Source organism: Hippichthys cyanospilos, chromosome 2, assembly GCF_059441005.1.
Source record: "Hippichthys cyanospilos isolate Australia breed blue-spotted pipefish chromosome 2, RoL_Hcya_1.0, whole genome shotgun sequence".
Taxonomy (NCBI): Eukaryota; Metazoa; Chordata; class Actinopteri; order Syngnathiformes; family Syngnathidae; genus Hippichthys; species Hippichthys cyanospilos.
Window position 1 is genome coordinate 19,087,126 of NC_142370.1, and position 18,115 is coordinate 19,105,240.

Consider the following 18,115-nt stretch of genomic DNA (forward strand, 5'->3'; position numbering starts at 1 on the left):
GCGTGCGTTTTAACTGGCCTTTACTCGCGTTCTCCATTTTACCGCTGCGGCTGTGCCGTACTACATGGAAAACCAGGGATAATTTACGGGCTGTATTGCGCTACTTTGGTGCGAGTGTGTTTGCACAATAACCTCAGGTGCATCTGAAATGTTTTTTGTTTTTGCTTTTTCAGTTTCCCATTTTTGGCAGCACCTCTAGATATCGCCCTACTTGTTTGCATTATATTTGAATGTAACTCAGCTAAAAGGGACAGCAAAATAGGTCAAATGAGTTTAAAAGAAACTTGAGCGACAAATAATTCAGACATGGGCCTCCCCGTGCTCCTCCAGCTTTATTGATAGTTTTAAAATTACATTTCTATTTTCTAGGACTTCAGTTGCACTTTCCTTCTGACTTAAAAACAGAGTACAAGCAAATGGTCTTTATACAGTAGTCTAAGTGATATTGTACAAAAATAACATTGATTTCTGTGAAAACTTTTCATTCCGAAATAACTCCAATTCATCTGTTCGACAACTGGTCATGGTCTTTTAAATTTGTCAAGGTAAAAACAAAAAAACAATCCCAAAGCCGTTTTTAAGGAAACACCTACCTTGGCCTACCAAGTTGGTTTTTCAAATGTAAACAGATTTCTACAATAGAAGTCGCTTATTTTATTCCTCCAGAAATGCTTTGTATCTTTGCGAGAAAATGTGGTCAGCTCCCACTTAGCTGCATGTAGCGCTGAAATGCATCATATGAAATGTTTCCATGTCGTTCTCCCTTGGCCAACTCAACCCACTTAAAAAAAAAAAAAAGAAAAACAAAAAAAGAAAACAACAACCATACATGGAAGTTCAGTTTCTGTTTACTCCCTTTCATCTCTTGACAAGATATTCGCTTCCACAAGCTCAGAGGTCCTACAGATTCCCGTGTTTAGTCCCATTGATTCATCGCTGGTCACCAGTGGCTTGGAAAGGGGGTCCTTTAACAAAGCATTATACATAACACCGCTACCAAACTAAACATTTTTGTGTTGAATGCAGAAAGATTTTTTTTTTTCACCCCTTTCATTACATGTCGAGAGGCTCACTGGCCTGGGACTAGCCTCTATTGGCCAACCTTTGGCCAGTGAAGAGGATTCAGAGAAAAATAACACAACCAACCATCAATCTGAAAAAAGGAGGGGCAACAGAGGACACCAATTATGCGGTGTCTTCGTAGGTGCACTCTTTTGCCAGGTGGCCCGCCTTTCCACATTTGTAGCAGTTGGTCTCGCTGGTTTTAGTACAGTGCACTGCGACGTGACCAAGCTCTCCACACCTACAGAAAACAATAGCTCAGTTAAGGCCACGTACAAGTGCTACACAAAGACTGTAGTACAGTATAGCCAACGCTCACCTGTAACATTTCACCTTGTCACAAAGCTTCTGGATGTGGCCAAAGCCGCCGCAAGAATAGCACTTTTGCTCGTTTGCGTCACAATCACGGGCCATGTGACCAGACTTGCCACAGGTATAGCAGAGCTGCTCCCGCTCCTTTTTGGGTTCCTTGCATTCACGAGAAATGTGGCCAGTCCTGTGGCAGTTGTAGCATGCTGAGCAGGTGAGAAAGTTGTTTTTGTTTTTTTTTTTGGTGTTAAACCGGTTGATTGACCCATACATGGCATTTCAATGGTGCCCCAAAACTTTAATTCTTACCATCCTCAGTTTGGTCACAGTCCCTCGCCAAGTGGCCTGGGTCTCCACACCGATAGCAGGTCTGGTCTGGATTGACACATGTCAGGGATTAAGATATCACACCTTGCAAGTGCTGCCATAAGTTATTTAAATTACTTTAAGATACAATTAAAATATGTTATATGAATCCTATCGTGAGTGCGGCCTAGATAGTATGTAGTACCCTTGCCTCGTCCCCTGCCCCGGCCGCGTCCTCGTGAGCTACCGCACACATTGGGGCAATGTTTGACCCAGTGCCCTGAGCGGCCACATCCGAAGCACTCGCTGCTGCAGCTCATCTCCATAACCTGAACAGATAAGCACAGACTGTCAATACCAGAATTCCGGTCACACAGACACCACTTGAATGAAAAAGCACACTCAAAACCACTGCTGAGAATTTCAAACTATCTGGGACTAATACACTGATGCACATCTAACAGTGCTACATTTACAGCCACCAAGGGGGTCGTTTTAGTGCGAGGGACTCGGCCTCAACTACATTACCAACTAACTTACAGGATGGAATCATGCTGTGAACGCCATTGGCCGAACATCCGTTTGCAGACGGTGCCGAAGACATCAGTCGGGAAGATTGAGGGGTTAGTATGAAATCAATCACCTCGCTTTAAGTCCACAGTGGAGATGTGCTAAAAGACCGTTGGAAGACATTCTTTTAATGATCTTAATTGGTGAAGCGCAAAACTCAAGCTTGTCGCGTCAAACTCGAGGTAAGCGCGCCCACGTTTAGAGTAGCAATCAACCGTCTACGGCAATTCGAATTACACGCTGTTTGGCATCACTTGCAAATTGCAATCGCGTTCGATGCAGAGCGCCACTCAAACTAGCCATGGAAGCCTGTCGTGGATTTATGAGCGATCTACAGTCTCGTCAAAACAAAACAAAATAAGCGTATTAACAAACACAATTCGAACATTGATCGTAATGCTTGTCTAGGCGCCGACCACGACGAATAAGTCGGTTCAATGACGCCGGAAAACACATTTCATGCTAAAAGATTGAAGCTACGCTAATGTGGGCCTAGTCACGTTGACGTTGCTGCGCAGTCGCGACACAGCAGATTCTTGCTAACCCGCGCTAGCAACCCACATCACGATCACGACCGAGAGGCACGCTTCAATCGACGATACAGCCTTCGCCCCCGACCAGAAAAAGGATCCGTCGGCATATCGCTCAATAACCCGCTTTGACAAAATGCTTGCGTTGAGTATCACTGCGGATCTACGAATAAATTTGCCATTTCCCGCGCAAGAAAAACATGCTCAAGTCGTTGTGACGGCCTACTACTAGCAGGCCTGATTGAAGTCCCGATGCTCCGTAAATGAGCGCACAACGAGCAAGCAGGCTGTAAGAAACTAACCAAGCGTCAAATTCGCCTGGTGGATAACGTCGTATTCGTTATACTTTCGCCATCCGTCGGTAAGAAATATCTAACAAGCAAGCTTACTATTGGGATCCGTTCCTTACCTAGCTATAAAGCTCTGTCAGTTTACGCCTCCTCCTTTGCGCTACATGCGGTGTGAGCATGAGCTTGAGTTCCTGAATTGTCATTCACGGAAACTGGTAAAATCCAACAGAGTGATTGGCCGTAACCTCTGAAACCAACCTATCACATCCGCAGAGGCTCGGACACCGCCTCTGTAAGTGAACCAATCAGCGGGCCAAAACAGCTTTTTCTTCCTTAAATTGACTTACAATAATAATAACAACAACAATATAAATAAATAACAACGACAATGCTATTTCAAAGCGAGATTACTTCGGTTACTTATAATAATGTCACAGTGTCGTTTCATAGTTTAATTGCAGTAAGTGTGATGTACAGTATAATCCTTCACCCCCAGACCAAAGCCATTTTTACGTTGCTAGATGGAGACATCAATATTTAACAGGATTACGGTATCCACCAAATTTTACCGAATCCAATCCTACCAACACAACCGTTTAACTACTTTTATTCAAATCGATAACATTTAAACAGGGTCGTTCAGACTATTTATTTATTTATTTATTCATTTATTTATCGATAGCATGTTCAGATGCAAGTGGAGGAAAATCAAAGTACGAAATTAGAAAAATAAATAAATAAATAAATAAATGTGCCACCAACCCATTGCTCTATGTTGCACATGACCTCCTTAGATGGCTAACTTTAACATTTCAATTTAGCATTAAAAATAACCATTATTATGAGAGTTTTTCCAAATAAATAATTATAAATTGTTTTTTATAGGCGTTGCCATGTAAAAGTTACATGGCAGCGCCGATAAAAAAAAAATGAACACTGGAAAACCTCTGCAGCAGAACCCACAATTGCACTTTAAAACTTAGCTAGAAAGTGTTAAAATATAGCTGTAAAACAATAATCAAGAGTAGAAGAAAACATGTCATGTGAACATGTAATTATAATTCTGTTTCCAAATACAGGGAACTGTGATGGAAGAATCACATTAGGTGGAATGACTGCTGAAATTATCCTAACAAACAAACCTGAGTGCTCAAGTCTGAATCAATATGAAGGAAAGATGTAGTCTGTGCCATACTTAAGGTGGAATGCCATCACTGCTCATAGATAATTATTATTTCACATGGGCCATGTATTCTAATTGAACCATGTGCACATAATAGATTGAAATCATAAACCACGTGCTATATGCTTTAAAAATAAACAGATGTTGCTCATGTTCTATTAGAGGAGAAATACTGTACAGTGGTACAAATATACACATGATTGAGTACCTTAAAATATCCCACTGTGACTAAGCCCTTACTCTCATTTTCACAAGAATAATGTTCTGTACCTCTGAAATTTGACAGGTGGAATGCAATTTTTCTAAAAGTAGACAACTTTGTAATTCATAGTCTACTTCCCGCCGCTAAACAAAAGAGTAAATATTGGAGTCAGGACTAATCAAGACTGACGAGGTAATGTAGGTAAGTAAGCATAAACCAACTTCAGTTTGGGCAAGCCTCAGCCGTCTTAAACGTTTGGAGGGTGGGCTCTGCTCAGGGTAACCAGACACTTCAGACATGGTGATCACATGGTGAGTGTACACGTTTACAGTCTCGTTAAAAAAATAAAATAAAATAACCCTCTAAACTGTTGTTCATCTTGTGGTACATTTACATGACTTTGCAATAGGCAGTGTGGACCCAAGCTGCAGCTCACCTTCGACTATTCATAGGAGTCGTATAGAAAATCTGTGTAAGACTTCTGATATCAAAGTCGTTGTTTTTGCTTACAAATAATATACAGGGACACTGAACAGGTACACGCAATCTAATAAGAGGTCCGAGATGAAAATGAGTTGGGCGCGTTCCTCAACGTGGATATGTAAGGATTTTATTTATCGGTACCTGGATATTCCAATCATGGAAGTCCCGTCGCAGTGCCCTCAAATCTCCAGATGATGGCGACTTTTTGCAAAGCTTTTCCTTCAAACTGGTGGTGGGTTGATCCTTGATTTTTAAACAATATACAGAGCACCAAATCAGATGGATTATTTATTAGTGTGATTTACAACCTTGTGAAAATACACGATGACGCCCCTCCCCTGAGCCTTGCACGCAATGCTGTATAAGCATTTGGTCGCCGATTTGGCCGTGTGTTAAGCTAAACATCATGGTTGGCCTGGGAGGGCTTTAGAGGACTGATGCTAGTCTCGTTTCGGTTGCGAGCTCTTGTTTCAATCGCTGTCGTCAGACGGACGTAGGATATCGCGCGTCAAACATTCTGTCTTCCATTGTAAAGTAGGAACGGGACTCACGGAATAAAAATGTAAAACGGCCTCGCTCGGCGGAACAAAACGGCGATTGCACTCGTCTTGTCACGTTTCAAATAAGCGTTCGATTTCGCCCAAAAACCGCAAGTCAAAAAAATATACTTTTTAAATTTTACTGACTTTTACTAACGTTTGTGGCGACGGGTCTGTGACCTTCATGTCGTCCACTATCGCGACATCTCACTGGACAAGTTTTTTTTTTTTTTTTTTTTTTGCTAGCCAAAGTCACTTGGCCCTTTCTTTGAATGCGTTGCAAATATGATGTCACCAACACCAATTTTCCCTGAAGTTATGGCGGAGCACAACTTTTCCAACATATCTTGGTAAGCTTTCTCCCTCATCCACAACATCGCTTGCTGCATATGGCGCGACTACTCTCGTAGCTACATGGTAAAGCTAACTACAGATGTTTAAAACGCGTCCCCAGTAAACAAATTGAGTATTTTAAGCGTAGAGAACATTGTCGTTCGCTGCTTTAGGCCTGCATCGGCTTTCGCGGTAGTAGCGTAAACTGTGTCACGATTTATTTATTTTTTTCTAGTGGTCCCCCCTATTTTATTTTTTTTAACAATACTGTAAAAAATGGAATTGGCCATTATTTTATTGACGGGACACTAATAGAGACGAAAACCATTTATTTAGCAAATTTACGATTTGCAAGACCATGTTTGCTATATGTGCTTTGGCTGAACTATGGATTTGCATGACGAAATGTTTTCAAGTTAAAAGCGGTCTTTCCATTTTGATTTGACAACAACTCGTTACATCGAGTATATGTGTATAAGGTGACGTGTAATCACATCTGTGCTAAAACCGATTACTTAAAAAGATCTGGAATCCCTATGCAGAATTTGCATGAGATTGGAATTCTCCTTTCTATGCAGAGTAAGAATGATGTAGGAAATGTACTGTAATACCCCGCCCTTTATTTACACTTGTGAAAAAAACAAACTCGAATTAAAGTTAGTATGAGGCAGATTTCTTGTTTCACTTTTTTTCAGTGAGATGAAACAGACGTTTTAAAGTGCACCCTCACTGTAAATCTCAATACGTAAGCACGTTATTTGGTTTCTTCCAGATAGGTCACGTTACATGCTATTGCAAACACAGACCACTTTTCATTACTGCACAACCGAATTATCTTGTGCAGAACAATTAAGGTTATTTTAAAACACACATTTATTATTTATGTGTTTGAGTGTTTGTTTGCGGTCATGTACTACTTCATCATTTTAAATATATGAAATGAAATATACAGTTGCCCTTATGCTGGATTGTTCATAGAGCGAATATACCTGGCACATGCATGTCATTCTTATGTGAGATAGAAATTCCAGAATTGAGCATCAACATTGCGAATACCTGGAGGCTCAAAACTCGGGAATACTGCAAATACGTAGCTTGGTGCTCTCTTATCTCCTCACATTGTGCCAGTAGTATACTGTCAAGATTAGTGCATGCTTTATCTTGATAAGACCCTTTGCGTTTTATTGAGGATTCCTGACATACTTGCGGAAGACTTCAATATTACGATAAAGGTTGATATGAACACAATGCTGTAACCAAAGTCTGTTTTTATGCTGCTCCTCAGCTCTGAAGCATCTGAATAGACAACGTTTACCCAGTATCAGTTCTGTTCACAAATGATCAAATTAATAGTTAATATATGATAATAAAAAGAGTTGTGGCAGAATATTATCAACAGAATCAACTACAAAATGCCATCAAAATAAGGTGGTGGTGCTCATAATACATTTACACCAAAGTTTATTGTTGGGTGATATTGCCCAAGTGTTTCCACACACATTTCTTAATGTCTTTTGAGTATTTTGGGGGTTGATTGGGTGGCTTGTCTGTTTATGGTAGTCCTGAAGTGATGTTTGCAGCAGTAGAAGAGCAGAGCATCAAAAACGTGTATGTTAAATCACTGATGCGATTTGAAATTTTGTGTGCAAATGACAGCAAAACCAAGAATCCAGCAGGGCCTGCCTGTCATTGTCAAACTATTGGTAGTTTTCAAAGTGCAGACGCAAGCACGCAAATGGGCTCATAGGCCGGTTGGTAGGGCTGGCACACTGCTGAAGGAGAACATGAAATCTGACTGCTAGGAGCGCTATCTAACGGCAATACAAGATCATGCTCTATGATATTTTTATAAGAAAAAAAAACAAACAGCGAGCCAAAAATGAAGTGTCGTGTTAGTACAGGAACAGGTCAAGATGGCCCAGTGCAGGGCATGTCATTATTTTTTATCAACGTATATTCTTACGCTTTTTCACAGAATGGGATGGCATTGATATTTACACTCGTCATGTTTGTACTCACTGCATAATCCTAAAAAGGACAATACATGTTCAGTGTTGTTTTGCTTTGACTTAATTTGATTTAATTAATTTCCACAGTTTTGTTCCACTAACCAAAATCATTGCTAGTTGCACTTTTACCTTAAGTTTCTGTGCTATTTTGGGACACCTGTAAAAGAAACTAGCAAGATAGAGCAATCTCACTTACGATAGTTTTCAATAGTGTTTCCTCCCAAAAACATTGATCTGGGGAAAGTTTGGAATGCTGTGGAGGGGCATGTTTGTAAATGATGATGTGGAAATCTGCAGTAACAGTGTGTTGTTCTGTCACTTTGAACCAAAGTCTCAATATTTCCACTTGTTGAAGGCGTACCATGAAGTATTACAGCATGTCTGGTGACAAATCTTATGCGAGTTATTTCTACAGTTGCTGTCTAAATTTGACTGGCTAATATATGAATCGAAATAGTGTGTAATGTGTTACTGCCAGTTAGTTTCATATACATGGAGTCTCCATACTGCATCCCTCTCATTAAGAAAAGACTAATGTAATATTGATCATGTCAGCTCATGATGTGAGCTTTTAAAGTTTGCACATGGTTCATTTTTTCCAGACCATTGAGAGCACTTTGCTTTACTGATGGAGCACCTCCAGGGAGCATGGAAGACCCTGAGTAACGGCTTTGGAATGAAGGACTCTGCCTTCGAGGGCCCGTGCCTTTCGCCGACTATGGTCCAGGGATTTCCCTGCCAGCGTCGCTCCTCAGACGACGGCAAGATACCCGACTCGAAAACGAGCAGCACCATCCGTGTATATCTCCCAAACCAGCAGCGCACTGTGGTGAGCTCATTTCTTAAGTGACATAGTTTCCAGTTGAGAAAGTTGTGCTGGTGAAACTATCGGGAGGCACGTTGAGTCACGATGAAAGGCCGAATAATTGCAAATGCAACACGATGTCTCCTTCAGGTAAACGTGCGGCCGGGTATGACTTTGCATAGCTGCCTGATTAAAGCCTTAATGGTGCGAGGCCTTCAGCCTCAGTGTTGCGCTGTTTTCAGACTACACCCCGGACAAAAGAGGTGAGCTTTTCAAGCTTTTCATCTCGGGTTTGAAGACAGACAGATTTGTTTGATGTACATACTTTCTCTTTTCCTCGGTATAAGAAGAGCATTGCATGATTGTTTTTGACAGTAAAAAATTAAGGATGGCCTGGGACACCGACTCGACCTCCCTGATTGGTGAGGAGTTGCTGGTGGAAGTTTTAGACCATGTTCCTCTGACCACACATAATTTTGTGAGTGCTTGAAGTGTTTGAAACATCCAAATAAGTGTCTCTGCCTTGGAAATAAATATTCAAATCTTGCCCATGTTTCAGGTCCGGAAAACATATCTGAAGCCAGCGTTCTGTGACATTTGCCAGAAGTTTCTTTTGAACGGTTTCCGTTGCCAAACGTGTGGCTACAAGTTCCATGAGCATTGCAGCACCAAAGTACCCACAATGTGTGTGGATTGGAGCAATATTCGACAACTCCTGTAAGTGTCCTCGTTAGGTAAGGTCACTAGAGCAAACGTGATAAGCAGGGTTTATTTGCCTGATTTTTTTTTTAAATTTTATTTCTTCAGTTTGTGTCCAACACCAGGCGAGAGTGGTGCCCCGTCACTTCCCCCGTTAACATCTCGGCGAATGAAAGAATCACTAGCCCGTTTTCCAAGGTTTGTCTTCAGCACACAAAAGGACCATACACTACTACTGAAGAAATTTTATATATATATATATATATATATATATATATATATATATATAATTTATATAGTGAAAATGATCGTTAGCTGCTGCCCTACAATGTACAGTATCCATATGCACATATATAACCAATTCTGATGCTGAAGAAATACTCATTTAGCTTGACATTATTCGATGACATCATAGAAGCGGTTGGAGCTGCATCAGCGTTATTTTTTTAAACTGCTATTTTTGCTAAACAGATGGAGTTTTGTTCTAATATGCAATGAACCTTGATAAGAATTGGATAAAACCTTAATGACGTACTCAGCTTTACAAGAGCTTACCAGTCCTCGGGCTGATATAACAAGAAATGTGAAAAGAGTCTGTTGTTTCAGTTGCGCTTCAAACAGTTTAAAAGCGATGTGAGCTGCCAAATTAGCATACTTGCAGCACAATGTGCACCATGCTCAGAAATCCCAAGAAGTGTTTTGCAACTTCATTATCTGGTAGTGAGATATTCCCGGCTTGGGGTAGCAGTTACAGTTCATACCTACATGTGATCATACCAACATGTGATAATACAGAAAACCGCAGGCATGAAACGGCTTATGAATGAATGTTTGTTTGTTTGTTTGTCCATGTGCATACAGTACAGTATGTCCAAAGGGCGGCACAGTGGAGGACTGGTTAGCACGTCTGCCTCACAGTTCTGAGTTCCATTCAAGGTTCAATTATAGCACGCCCTGGCCTTCCTGTATGGAGTTTGCGTGTTCTCTCCCTGTTCACTTGGGTCTTCTCCGGGCACTCCGGTCTCCTCCACATTCAAAAAACATGCATAGTAGTTGTATTGGACACAGCAAATTGCCCATAAGTGTGACTGTGAGTGTGAGTGGTTGTCTGTCTCTGTGTGCCCTGCGTTCGGCTGGCAACCAATCCAGGTTGCCCCCCTGTATACTGCTCAGAGATGGCTGGGATAGATACCACCAGCAAGCCAGGTGACCCTGGTGAGAATAAGCCTAAACAATAGTGTTTGAATTCTCATTTAAATATATGTATTTAAATAATGTTTGGTTCAGTTTAAATCTTTCTGTATTCTGTCCTACGAACTAGATAGCTAGTCTCTCCGGTCTTGCGTCCAAGTTTGCAAACTCCCTTCATTCGCCGCTAAATCAGTGCGAGAGGTCAACTGTTTTACACTTACCCAAAACCGTTTGTTTGCGGAACATGAATTAGGCGGCAAAGCCAACCCAGTCACAGCTCAGCATATGAACATAACACGACCAAGCACACAAAACCGCGCAACCAGAGTCTTTACCAGACTGAGCCCGTCGCAGGATATGTATACATCCAACACACAAATACTACAGTATGTTTTGTAAAGTGCGTAACCATTTTTCTCTACATTTTTTTGTCTTGTTTTTATAAAGGCGGTGCTGTTTTTCTTTATTAAAAATGTGTAACAATGAAAATATTGGTTGTATTTGGAACTGGAACTACTGTTCTATTAAAAAAAAAAAAAAAGATTCCTCTGTATGTCAGAGTGAAAAGAACCCAGTATTTCCAGTTGTTCTCCTTCACCATAAAATATTTTGATAGTAGATGACAATGGAACTAATTGTTAAGAAAGTAAAGCCATGAATGAGCCTTCCAAGACAAACTAAACGTCAATCACAAACCTCAAAGCGGATAGTCCGGTTGTGCACAAAACACTGCTGACGCAGCAGCATTCCAAGAATCAAACTTGGCTTGTCACGCCAACGTTTGCTGTTAAAAGATCAATTGCCAGATACATGCAGTAGCCTCTGCATCTTAATATTGCATTCTCTCGCCCTCACAGCTCTGCCCACCGATATTCAACGCCACATGCCTTCAACTATGCCACGCCCTACTCGCCCACAGGTGGCGGTCTCTCCCAGAGGCAACGTTCCACTTCAACGCCAAACGTTCACATGGTTAGCGCAACCCTGCCTGTAGACAGCAGTATGATTGAGGTAACTACACACAGTGTGGACCTTTTGATGTAACTCTAGGTACAGTCACCGTAAAAGTGTCCCCTGGTTTTTGTACACATCTCGGGTAGTCCAAAGCTCCTCTTGCATTTGACCTTTTCTAATTGTTTCTGTATTCAGTAGCCTGGACTTTGCTAATCCCAACACCTCCCTTATCTTAGTTTCTTCTTTTACACCTCCATGAGTTCCTGCACATATTTCATTATTCTCTTAAATCTTTCGGTGCCAGAGTTGTATTCATCCATCCATTCGTTTTCTAGAGACGCCTATCCTCACAAGGGTCGCAGGGCTGCTGTTTCCTATCCCAACTGACTTCAGGCAGCCTGAACTGGTTGCTATCCAATTGCAGGGCACACCGAGACGGACAACCATTCACACACACAATCAATCAATCGAAGTGTCCGGAGACAAGCCATGCGGGCTTGGGGAGAACACGCAAACTCCACACAGGAAGGCCGGACAGAGGTGGATTTGACCTTGGATCCTTGAACTGTGTTTTGGATGCGCTACTTACTGCACCCCCAAGTCGCCTGAGTTTTAGTCAGGATAATTTGATTGTGCATTCCTATTGGTCGGTGGGCATGGTGGAAGAGTGGTTAACACGTCCGCCTCACAGTTCGGAGGTCCTGGGTTCAATTCCATCTCTCTCCGGTCTTCCTTTTTGGAGTTTGCATGTTCTCCCCGTGCCCGAGTCTGTTATCTCCAGGAGTCTGGCTTCCTCCCGCACTCCAAAAACAAGCGTGGTTGGAGACTCTTAAGGTGTGATTGGGAGCGTGAATGGTTGTTTGTCCGCGTCTGCCCTGGAGTCGGCTGGCAACCAGTTGAGGGTGTCCTCCGCTTTTGAGTTTGCTGGTTTAGGCACCAGCGAGGCTGCGACCCTCGTGAGGATAAGCAGCTATGGAAAATGCATGGATATCGATTTGAAAAAGTTTGTAGCTTGATAACGGTTAAAGGCATACTGCGTGAACGTTGCTTGGTTCAATTTTGCGACTTTGGCGCTTAAAGGGTTAAGGTACCTGACATAACTCTTTTCATTCTTGTTGGCTTTTTCCTTATTTCTCTCCCTCCTGTGTTCATTTTCTTTGCCTACCGCACTGTTGTTGTCATCCTCGGTTGGGGAGTAGCTAGACTGCTTGAATACCTTCCCCACCTCCTGGTGCCATAGATTCTGGCTGAAAAGGAAAGTAGGTATTGTCCACTCCCGGTCTTTTGGTGAGACCTCACCCGAGAATCCAGAAAAGGTTAGAAAGCAGCCCGTGTGTTTTGTTCTGTTCTGAAGAGCCCGAGTTCCTAACATGCTAGCTGCTTTTACATCTGTGTTATAAAGGTCAACTTTATGTGATGCAATCTTTTTATGTTATTTCTTTAGGATGCAATGTGTAATCACAACTCTGGTAAGTTTTTTTTTTTAATTGTTTCACCTTAGATTTCGTATGTTTTTGTCGTTGGTATGTTTCTTCGTCGGTATTCATAGACTGTCCACACCTAATTCCCGTATTATGTTTTCTACAGCTGGAAGTTCTCCCAACCAGAGTCCTACTGACTGGTCCCAGTCCCAAGTCAAAAGCCCAGCACCGGCCCAGCGAGAGAGGGCCACATCCTTCAACACTCAGGAGAAGAATAAAATAGTAATTTCTTCTACTGAATGCATTTTTACATGTTAGTCAATGGTGCTTGCTAGCATTTGCGCCTCTTCTTTTCTCATCATCCAGAGGGCACGGGAGAAGCACGATTCTAGCTACTACTGGGAGATTGAAGCCAGTGAGGTGTATCTTCAGTCCCGCATTGGTTCAGGCTCTTTTGGAACTGTATACAAAGGGAAATGGCATGGTAGGAATGATGGGGGTAGAAGGGGCTCAGCCCGTTCTATGGTTGCCATAAATGCGTGTCTGTAATTTTTCAATAGGTGATGTAGCAGTGAAGATTTTAAAAGTGACCAACCCTACTCCAGAGCAGTTACAGGCATTTAAAAATGAAGTAGCTGTCCTAAGGTAAGAATTTTCATTAAAATATTAAAATGCTATGTACTCATTTGTGTCTGGTGACTCATCTCTTAATCGTTCACCATATTTGCTGATTTCCTCTTCACAGAAAAACCAGACATGTCAACATCCTGTTGTTCATGGGCTATATGACAAAGGACAACCTAGCCATTGTGGCCCAGTGGTGCGAGGGCAGCAGCCTGTACAAACATATTCATGTCTTGGAGACCAACTTCAAGATGATCCAGCTGATAGACATCTCTAGGCAAACAGCTCAGGGCATGGAGTAGGTCATAAGGCAAATGATTCAGATTTTTAACTTAACATACCTGATTCTCATTTCTTTCTTTTTTTTTTTTTTTGTTTTTTTCCAGCTATCTACATGCAAAGAACATCATTCACCGCGACATGAAGTCCAACAGTATCCTTCTCAATAGCTGTGCCTGTGTCTCAAATCTCTGGGGGGTTTGCTTAAGATATGCATTTTTTTCAATGTTTCAGCTATCAATCCTTGACAGCAGGTTAGACATCTTTTTGCATGAAGGGCTGACGGTGAAAATCGGTGATTTTGGTCTTGCAACAGTAAAGGCCAGATGGAGCGGCTCGCATCAAGTGGAGCAGCCTTCTGGGTCTATCCTCTGGATGGTCTGTAAACAAGCATTCTCATTTTTATGTAGTATGGTCTGTGAAAGATAATGAACTCGTGACAACAAATGTGTTGTCTCCCCTCAGGCCCCTGAAGTCATACGGATGCAGGATAACAATCCTTACAGCTTCCAATCAGATGTCTATTCCTATGGAATCGTTCTCTTCGAGCTCATGACAGGAGAGCTCCCGTACTCTCAGATAGCCAACAGGGATCAGGTATCATACGCATACTTTATATTGAGGATTGTATATTGTTCTTAACCGCTATCTTTGCGGGAATGTAATTTTGTCACAGGAGTTATTCAACTCCTGTTCCTATCTACAATATTTGCTGCATACGTTGGCCGAAGCCAAAATAGTTTTTGCTCTATGCTGTGTTAGCCTGATTTTGCTGTGACCTGCTGCTGACACTCAACTCCTACCCACATTAATAATTTGGGAATGCTTTCAAAAGCGTAAAGCTAACCTTGAGGTTAGCAGAAAAGGGGTTATCTAACAGTCAAGACATGTCTCCTTTCAGTTTAAAAAAAAGGCTAAAATTAGTTTTGAACCGTATCCATTGATCAATGTTCTGTGCATTTGTGACTGGGCTTGTCACCCTTTTACTCTGCTTCATCTGTCAAATGGCTGGTAGGCTGTTTGTGAGTTTTCATGCCACTATCAAGCAAACCGCACTCACATGATAATGATGTTCATCGCTACTGTAAATATGCTGGGAGGAACCCTGTTGCTAATGAAATTTCTAGACACGTGGATAAATTCCTTCACTAAAGTATCTATATGAAAAGTAAAAACTCTGGACCTGCTCCGACTGGATCCAGGAGTGATTAAAAAAAAAAAAAGGCCAGTGGCAAAAGTCAGGCGTGCTGTCTGAAAGGGCTTGCAGTTGTGGCTTTGCGCTGCGTAGCCATTGACCTAACTTTAGAATCAGTTACAGAACTCAAGATGTGTGTGGGTTTATGTCCCTTCTCAGGTCACGCGGTCTGACCTGGATCGTGTACGGTTCCTCACTCACTATACAGACACATTATGTCTAAATTCACATTATGCAATGCTCGCATATGTTCGTCCTATACAGTCTCATATTTTGATGACCCGTTGAGAATCTCCAAATACAAATTTGTACGCCGGCCGGAAAGCATCGCAGTTTATCACCGATACAAACCACAGTCACAGTAAATAGTAAAAATAGTACACAGACCAGAAGCTGAGCTTGTCTTGTTAAGTGACCATCTGACACCACCGTGAAAATGAGTACTTTGCCATGACGCTTATACTTATATAATGAATGAATTCTTGAGTTCAACCATCGGGAGGGTTTGTCAAAATCAATGAATTCTTGAGTTCAACCATCGGGAGGGTTTGTCAGTCCGTACCGACGGCGTTGTGCTGACAAACGGCAAATGGCAACAAACTAAAATAAACAAATATGACGGACTCAGCTTTGACAAAAATTAGTTTTCTCCCGTTAGTATAATTGTCACTAACCGGGGAAAACAAAGCAGAGAGCCCTTCCCTGACAACCATCAGAAACACATCCCGCCGCCATCATAGATTTAACCGTCAGATATTTTATACAGTCGTAGTGCCACCTGTATGATCGAAGATCACATTTTCCTCCTGTGGCGAGTAAAGCATTACAAAAAAATACAAATAAATCTTTTACCCTTTCAGATTATCTTCATGGTGGGACGGGGCTATCTGTCACCTGACCTCAGTAAACTTTACAAGAACTGCCCCAAAGCCATGAAAAGGTTGGTCGCCGACTGCATTAAGAAGTCCAAGGAGGAGAGACCACTCTTCCCCCAGGTGAGCTTTGTTTGTCTCATTGCAGATTTCAAAAACGATTACATTTTTTGAAAACCTTTTCTTCTTTCGAAGATCCTGTCCTCTATCGAGCTTCTTCAGCACGCCTTGCCTAAGATAAACCACAGTGCCTCCGAACCGTCCCTGCACAGAGCCTCTCATACAGAGGACATCAACGCTTGTACTTTGACGTCCTCCACCAGACTGCCTTTTTTTTAAGAGCATGAGAGGGCTCTGCCTCCTACTGTTCCACCAGTTTCCCTTCTCATCAAATCCAGAAGTGCAATGCGCTCTACACCCATACTCAAAACATATACAATATTTTAAAGCAGTAATAAATATAAGGAAGGAGAAAAGGCAGGCGCGAACGGCAATAGCGGCGCAGTAGGATTTACAAATGAAAAGGGGAGAGGCTGCGCCTACCCTATTACTGCGCATTAGATGTATGCAGGTGCCTCTAAATATGCACAATCTACCTACAATGACAGCAAATGGACAGTGAAGGAAGCTCAAGAGCATTGCATCAGCTTACTTGGAAGTGAACTCACAATTATTTTTGTCGTTCTTTTTTTAGACTTTTTTTTTTTTTTTTTAACTGTGCTGCTTTAAAGACGAAACCCACTTTTTTTTAACAGTATATATATTTTTGATCATTTTTTCCATTAGTGCATTTGGGTTTCAAGTCATATTGACACAATTGAACCACTGAAGTTGATGAATTTGCACATTTTGGCAAAAACAGTGGTTTGTAACAGTCCACAATATCTGATCAGTCCAAACGTTTTTAGCACTCGCTGTAACGAGCTGGACATTTAAGTAGTTTTTTAGAATATTTAAAGTAATCTGGAAACTAATTTGTATTTGTTTATCGTGCCTCATTCAGCAGGTCAAGTGTTTTAATGCCAACTTGGTAAGAAAGTTGTCGCCACAATTTTAATAAAATTAAGTGAAATTCTTTACCAAATGTGACCCCCCCCACCCCTCAAAAAAAACAAAAAACTTTTGGATTTTAAAATTGATGAATTGTGTAGTTCTCTCGATCTGTGGTGTTCAAATACCACACTTTGGTGTAGGTCTTGGAGGTGTAGTGTCATGTTTGCGATAGCATTGTCAAAGTTGTGTAACCTCTCAGGGGAATCCAGTCCAGACACGCCACAGTAGGATTTCACTAGGTAGACCAATTCTTGTTACCACCAGGGAGGTACAAGGTGAATTCTAAAATACAAGGGTGTTTTGTCTTAGTGTACAACAAATAGATGCCTTATTGAGTGCGAGTGCAAGTGCAAGTCTTTACAGTCATTTTTATTTTCATCCTGTTTTTATTTTTAATCAGATATAAAATAATAGCATTTATTTACTAAACAAACCACCTTTTCTCCAACGATCCCACAAAAGCTGTAATAACGACATTTTCACCCATTGCAAGTTTTCGACAAGCATCCGTAATTCACAAAATCACTACATGAAAAATTGGTTTGTGATACCACTCTTGTAAAATTGCCTTATTTCACTCAATGATATTTTTCAATCAAAAACATGATGTTGTATTGCATTTTCCATTCAATCAATTGGTTCATTAATGCCGGATCTGTGATTTTACACGTCACCGAGATACATACGCGCAATGATTTGTAAGAGTTCTGTATAGTAATTTACTTACCCTAAATTTACCCCAAGTCCCTCTCCGAGGGGTACGCTGGACCACTCATCTGAAAATGGCATCCAAAGCAGCAAGTTGGCACCAGCGCTCAGGAGTAAAGTTATTATGGGGGGACCATGGACATCCCTTTCCATGCTCTGCTAAAAGAATGTTCACTAAGAATGTAATACTTATGTTCTCATAAATCTTCAATTCTACAATTGAGTAAAATCAACCGGTCATTACAATATTTATGGAACGTGAAAATGATTTTTCCTCATCAGAGCTCACAAATGGTACTAAAAGTGCATTCAATTAATATCACACATTATCTACAGTTCTACACCATTCTGCATTTTCTTTTAAAGCAATCATGTAAGTGCAATGTTTTAAAACAGTTAAAGGCTGATTTTTATGACTTAAGTGCATTTACTAACCTGTGGTGGCAAAACATCCAGGACACGTTGAGCTATTGTTACAGCACAATCTCAGAAGGAAGG

General features: G+C 41.4%; 2 protein-coding genes across 10 annotated transcripts; one reads left to right on the forward strand and one right to left on the reverse strand.

Moving 5' to 3' along the window:
• Positions 1-299: 299 nt before the first annotated feature.
• On the reverse strand, positions 300-5,164 carry cnbpa (CCHC-type zinc finger, nucleic acid binding protein a). 8 transcript variants are annotated; one of them, XM_088409128.1, is made up of 6 exons: positions 3,187-3,257; positions 2,218-2,348; positions 1,889-2,006; positions 1,681-1,746; positions 1,382-1,577; positions 300-1,303 (listed from the first exon to the last, which is right to left on the reverse strand). In XM_088409128.1, the coding sequence occupies exons 3-6, from the start codon at positions 2,001-2,003 to the stop codon at positions 1,186-1,188; spliced, it is 495 nt and encodes a 164-aa protein (XP_088265254.1). In that variant the 5' UTR covers positions 2,004-2,006; positions 2,218-2,348; positions 3,187-3,257; the 3' UTR covers positions 300-1,185. The 8 variants fall into 8 exon arrangements, with proteins under 8 accessions (XP_088265254.1, XP_088265250.1, XP_088265252.1 ...); XM_088409124.1 differs by having other exon boundaries at positions 1,883-2,006; positions 3,187-3,256; XM_088409126.1 differs by lacking the exons at positions 2,218-2,348; positions 3,187-3,257 and adding an exon at positions 5,077-5,164 and having other exon boundaries at positions 1,883-2,006.
• A 108-nt stretch (positions 5,165-5,272) lies between these two features.
• Positions 5,273-17,499, forward strand: raf1a (Raf-1 proto-oncogene, serine/threonine kinase a). Of its 2 annotated transcripts, XM_088409116.1 has the most exons (18): positions 5,273-5,824; positions 8,419-8,645; positions 8,772-8,884; positions 8,997-9,099; positions 9,181-9,338; positions 9,429-9,518; positions 11,369-11,522; positions 12,665-12,781; positions 12,910-12,934; positions 13,053-13,168; positions 13,253-13,370; positions 13,447-13,531; positions 13,632-13,808; positions 13,897-13,943; positions 14,049-14,167; positions 14,255-14,386; positions 15,845-15,979; positions 16,052-17,499. In XM_088409116.1, exons 2-18 carry the CDS (start codon positions 8,445-8,447, stop codon positions 16,193-16,195), a joined length of 2,034 nt encoding a protein of 677 aa, XP_088265242.1. In that variant the 5' UTR covers positions 5,273-5,824; positions 8,419-8,444; the 3' UTR covers positions 16,196-17,499. The 2 variants fall into 2 exon arrangements, with proteins under 2 accessions (XP_088265242.1, XP_088265243.1); XM_088409117.1 differs by lacking the exon at positions 12,665-12,781 and having other exon boundaries at positions 5,281-5,824.
• The last annotated feature ends 616 nt before the right edge of the window (positions 17,500-18,115 follow it).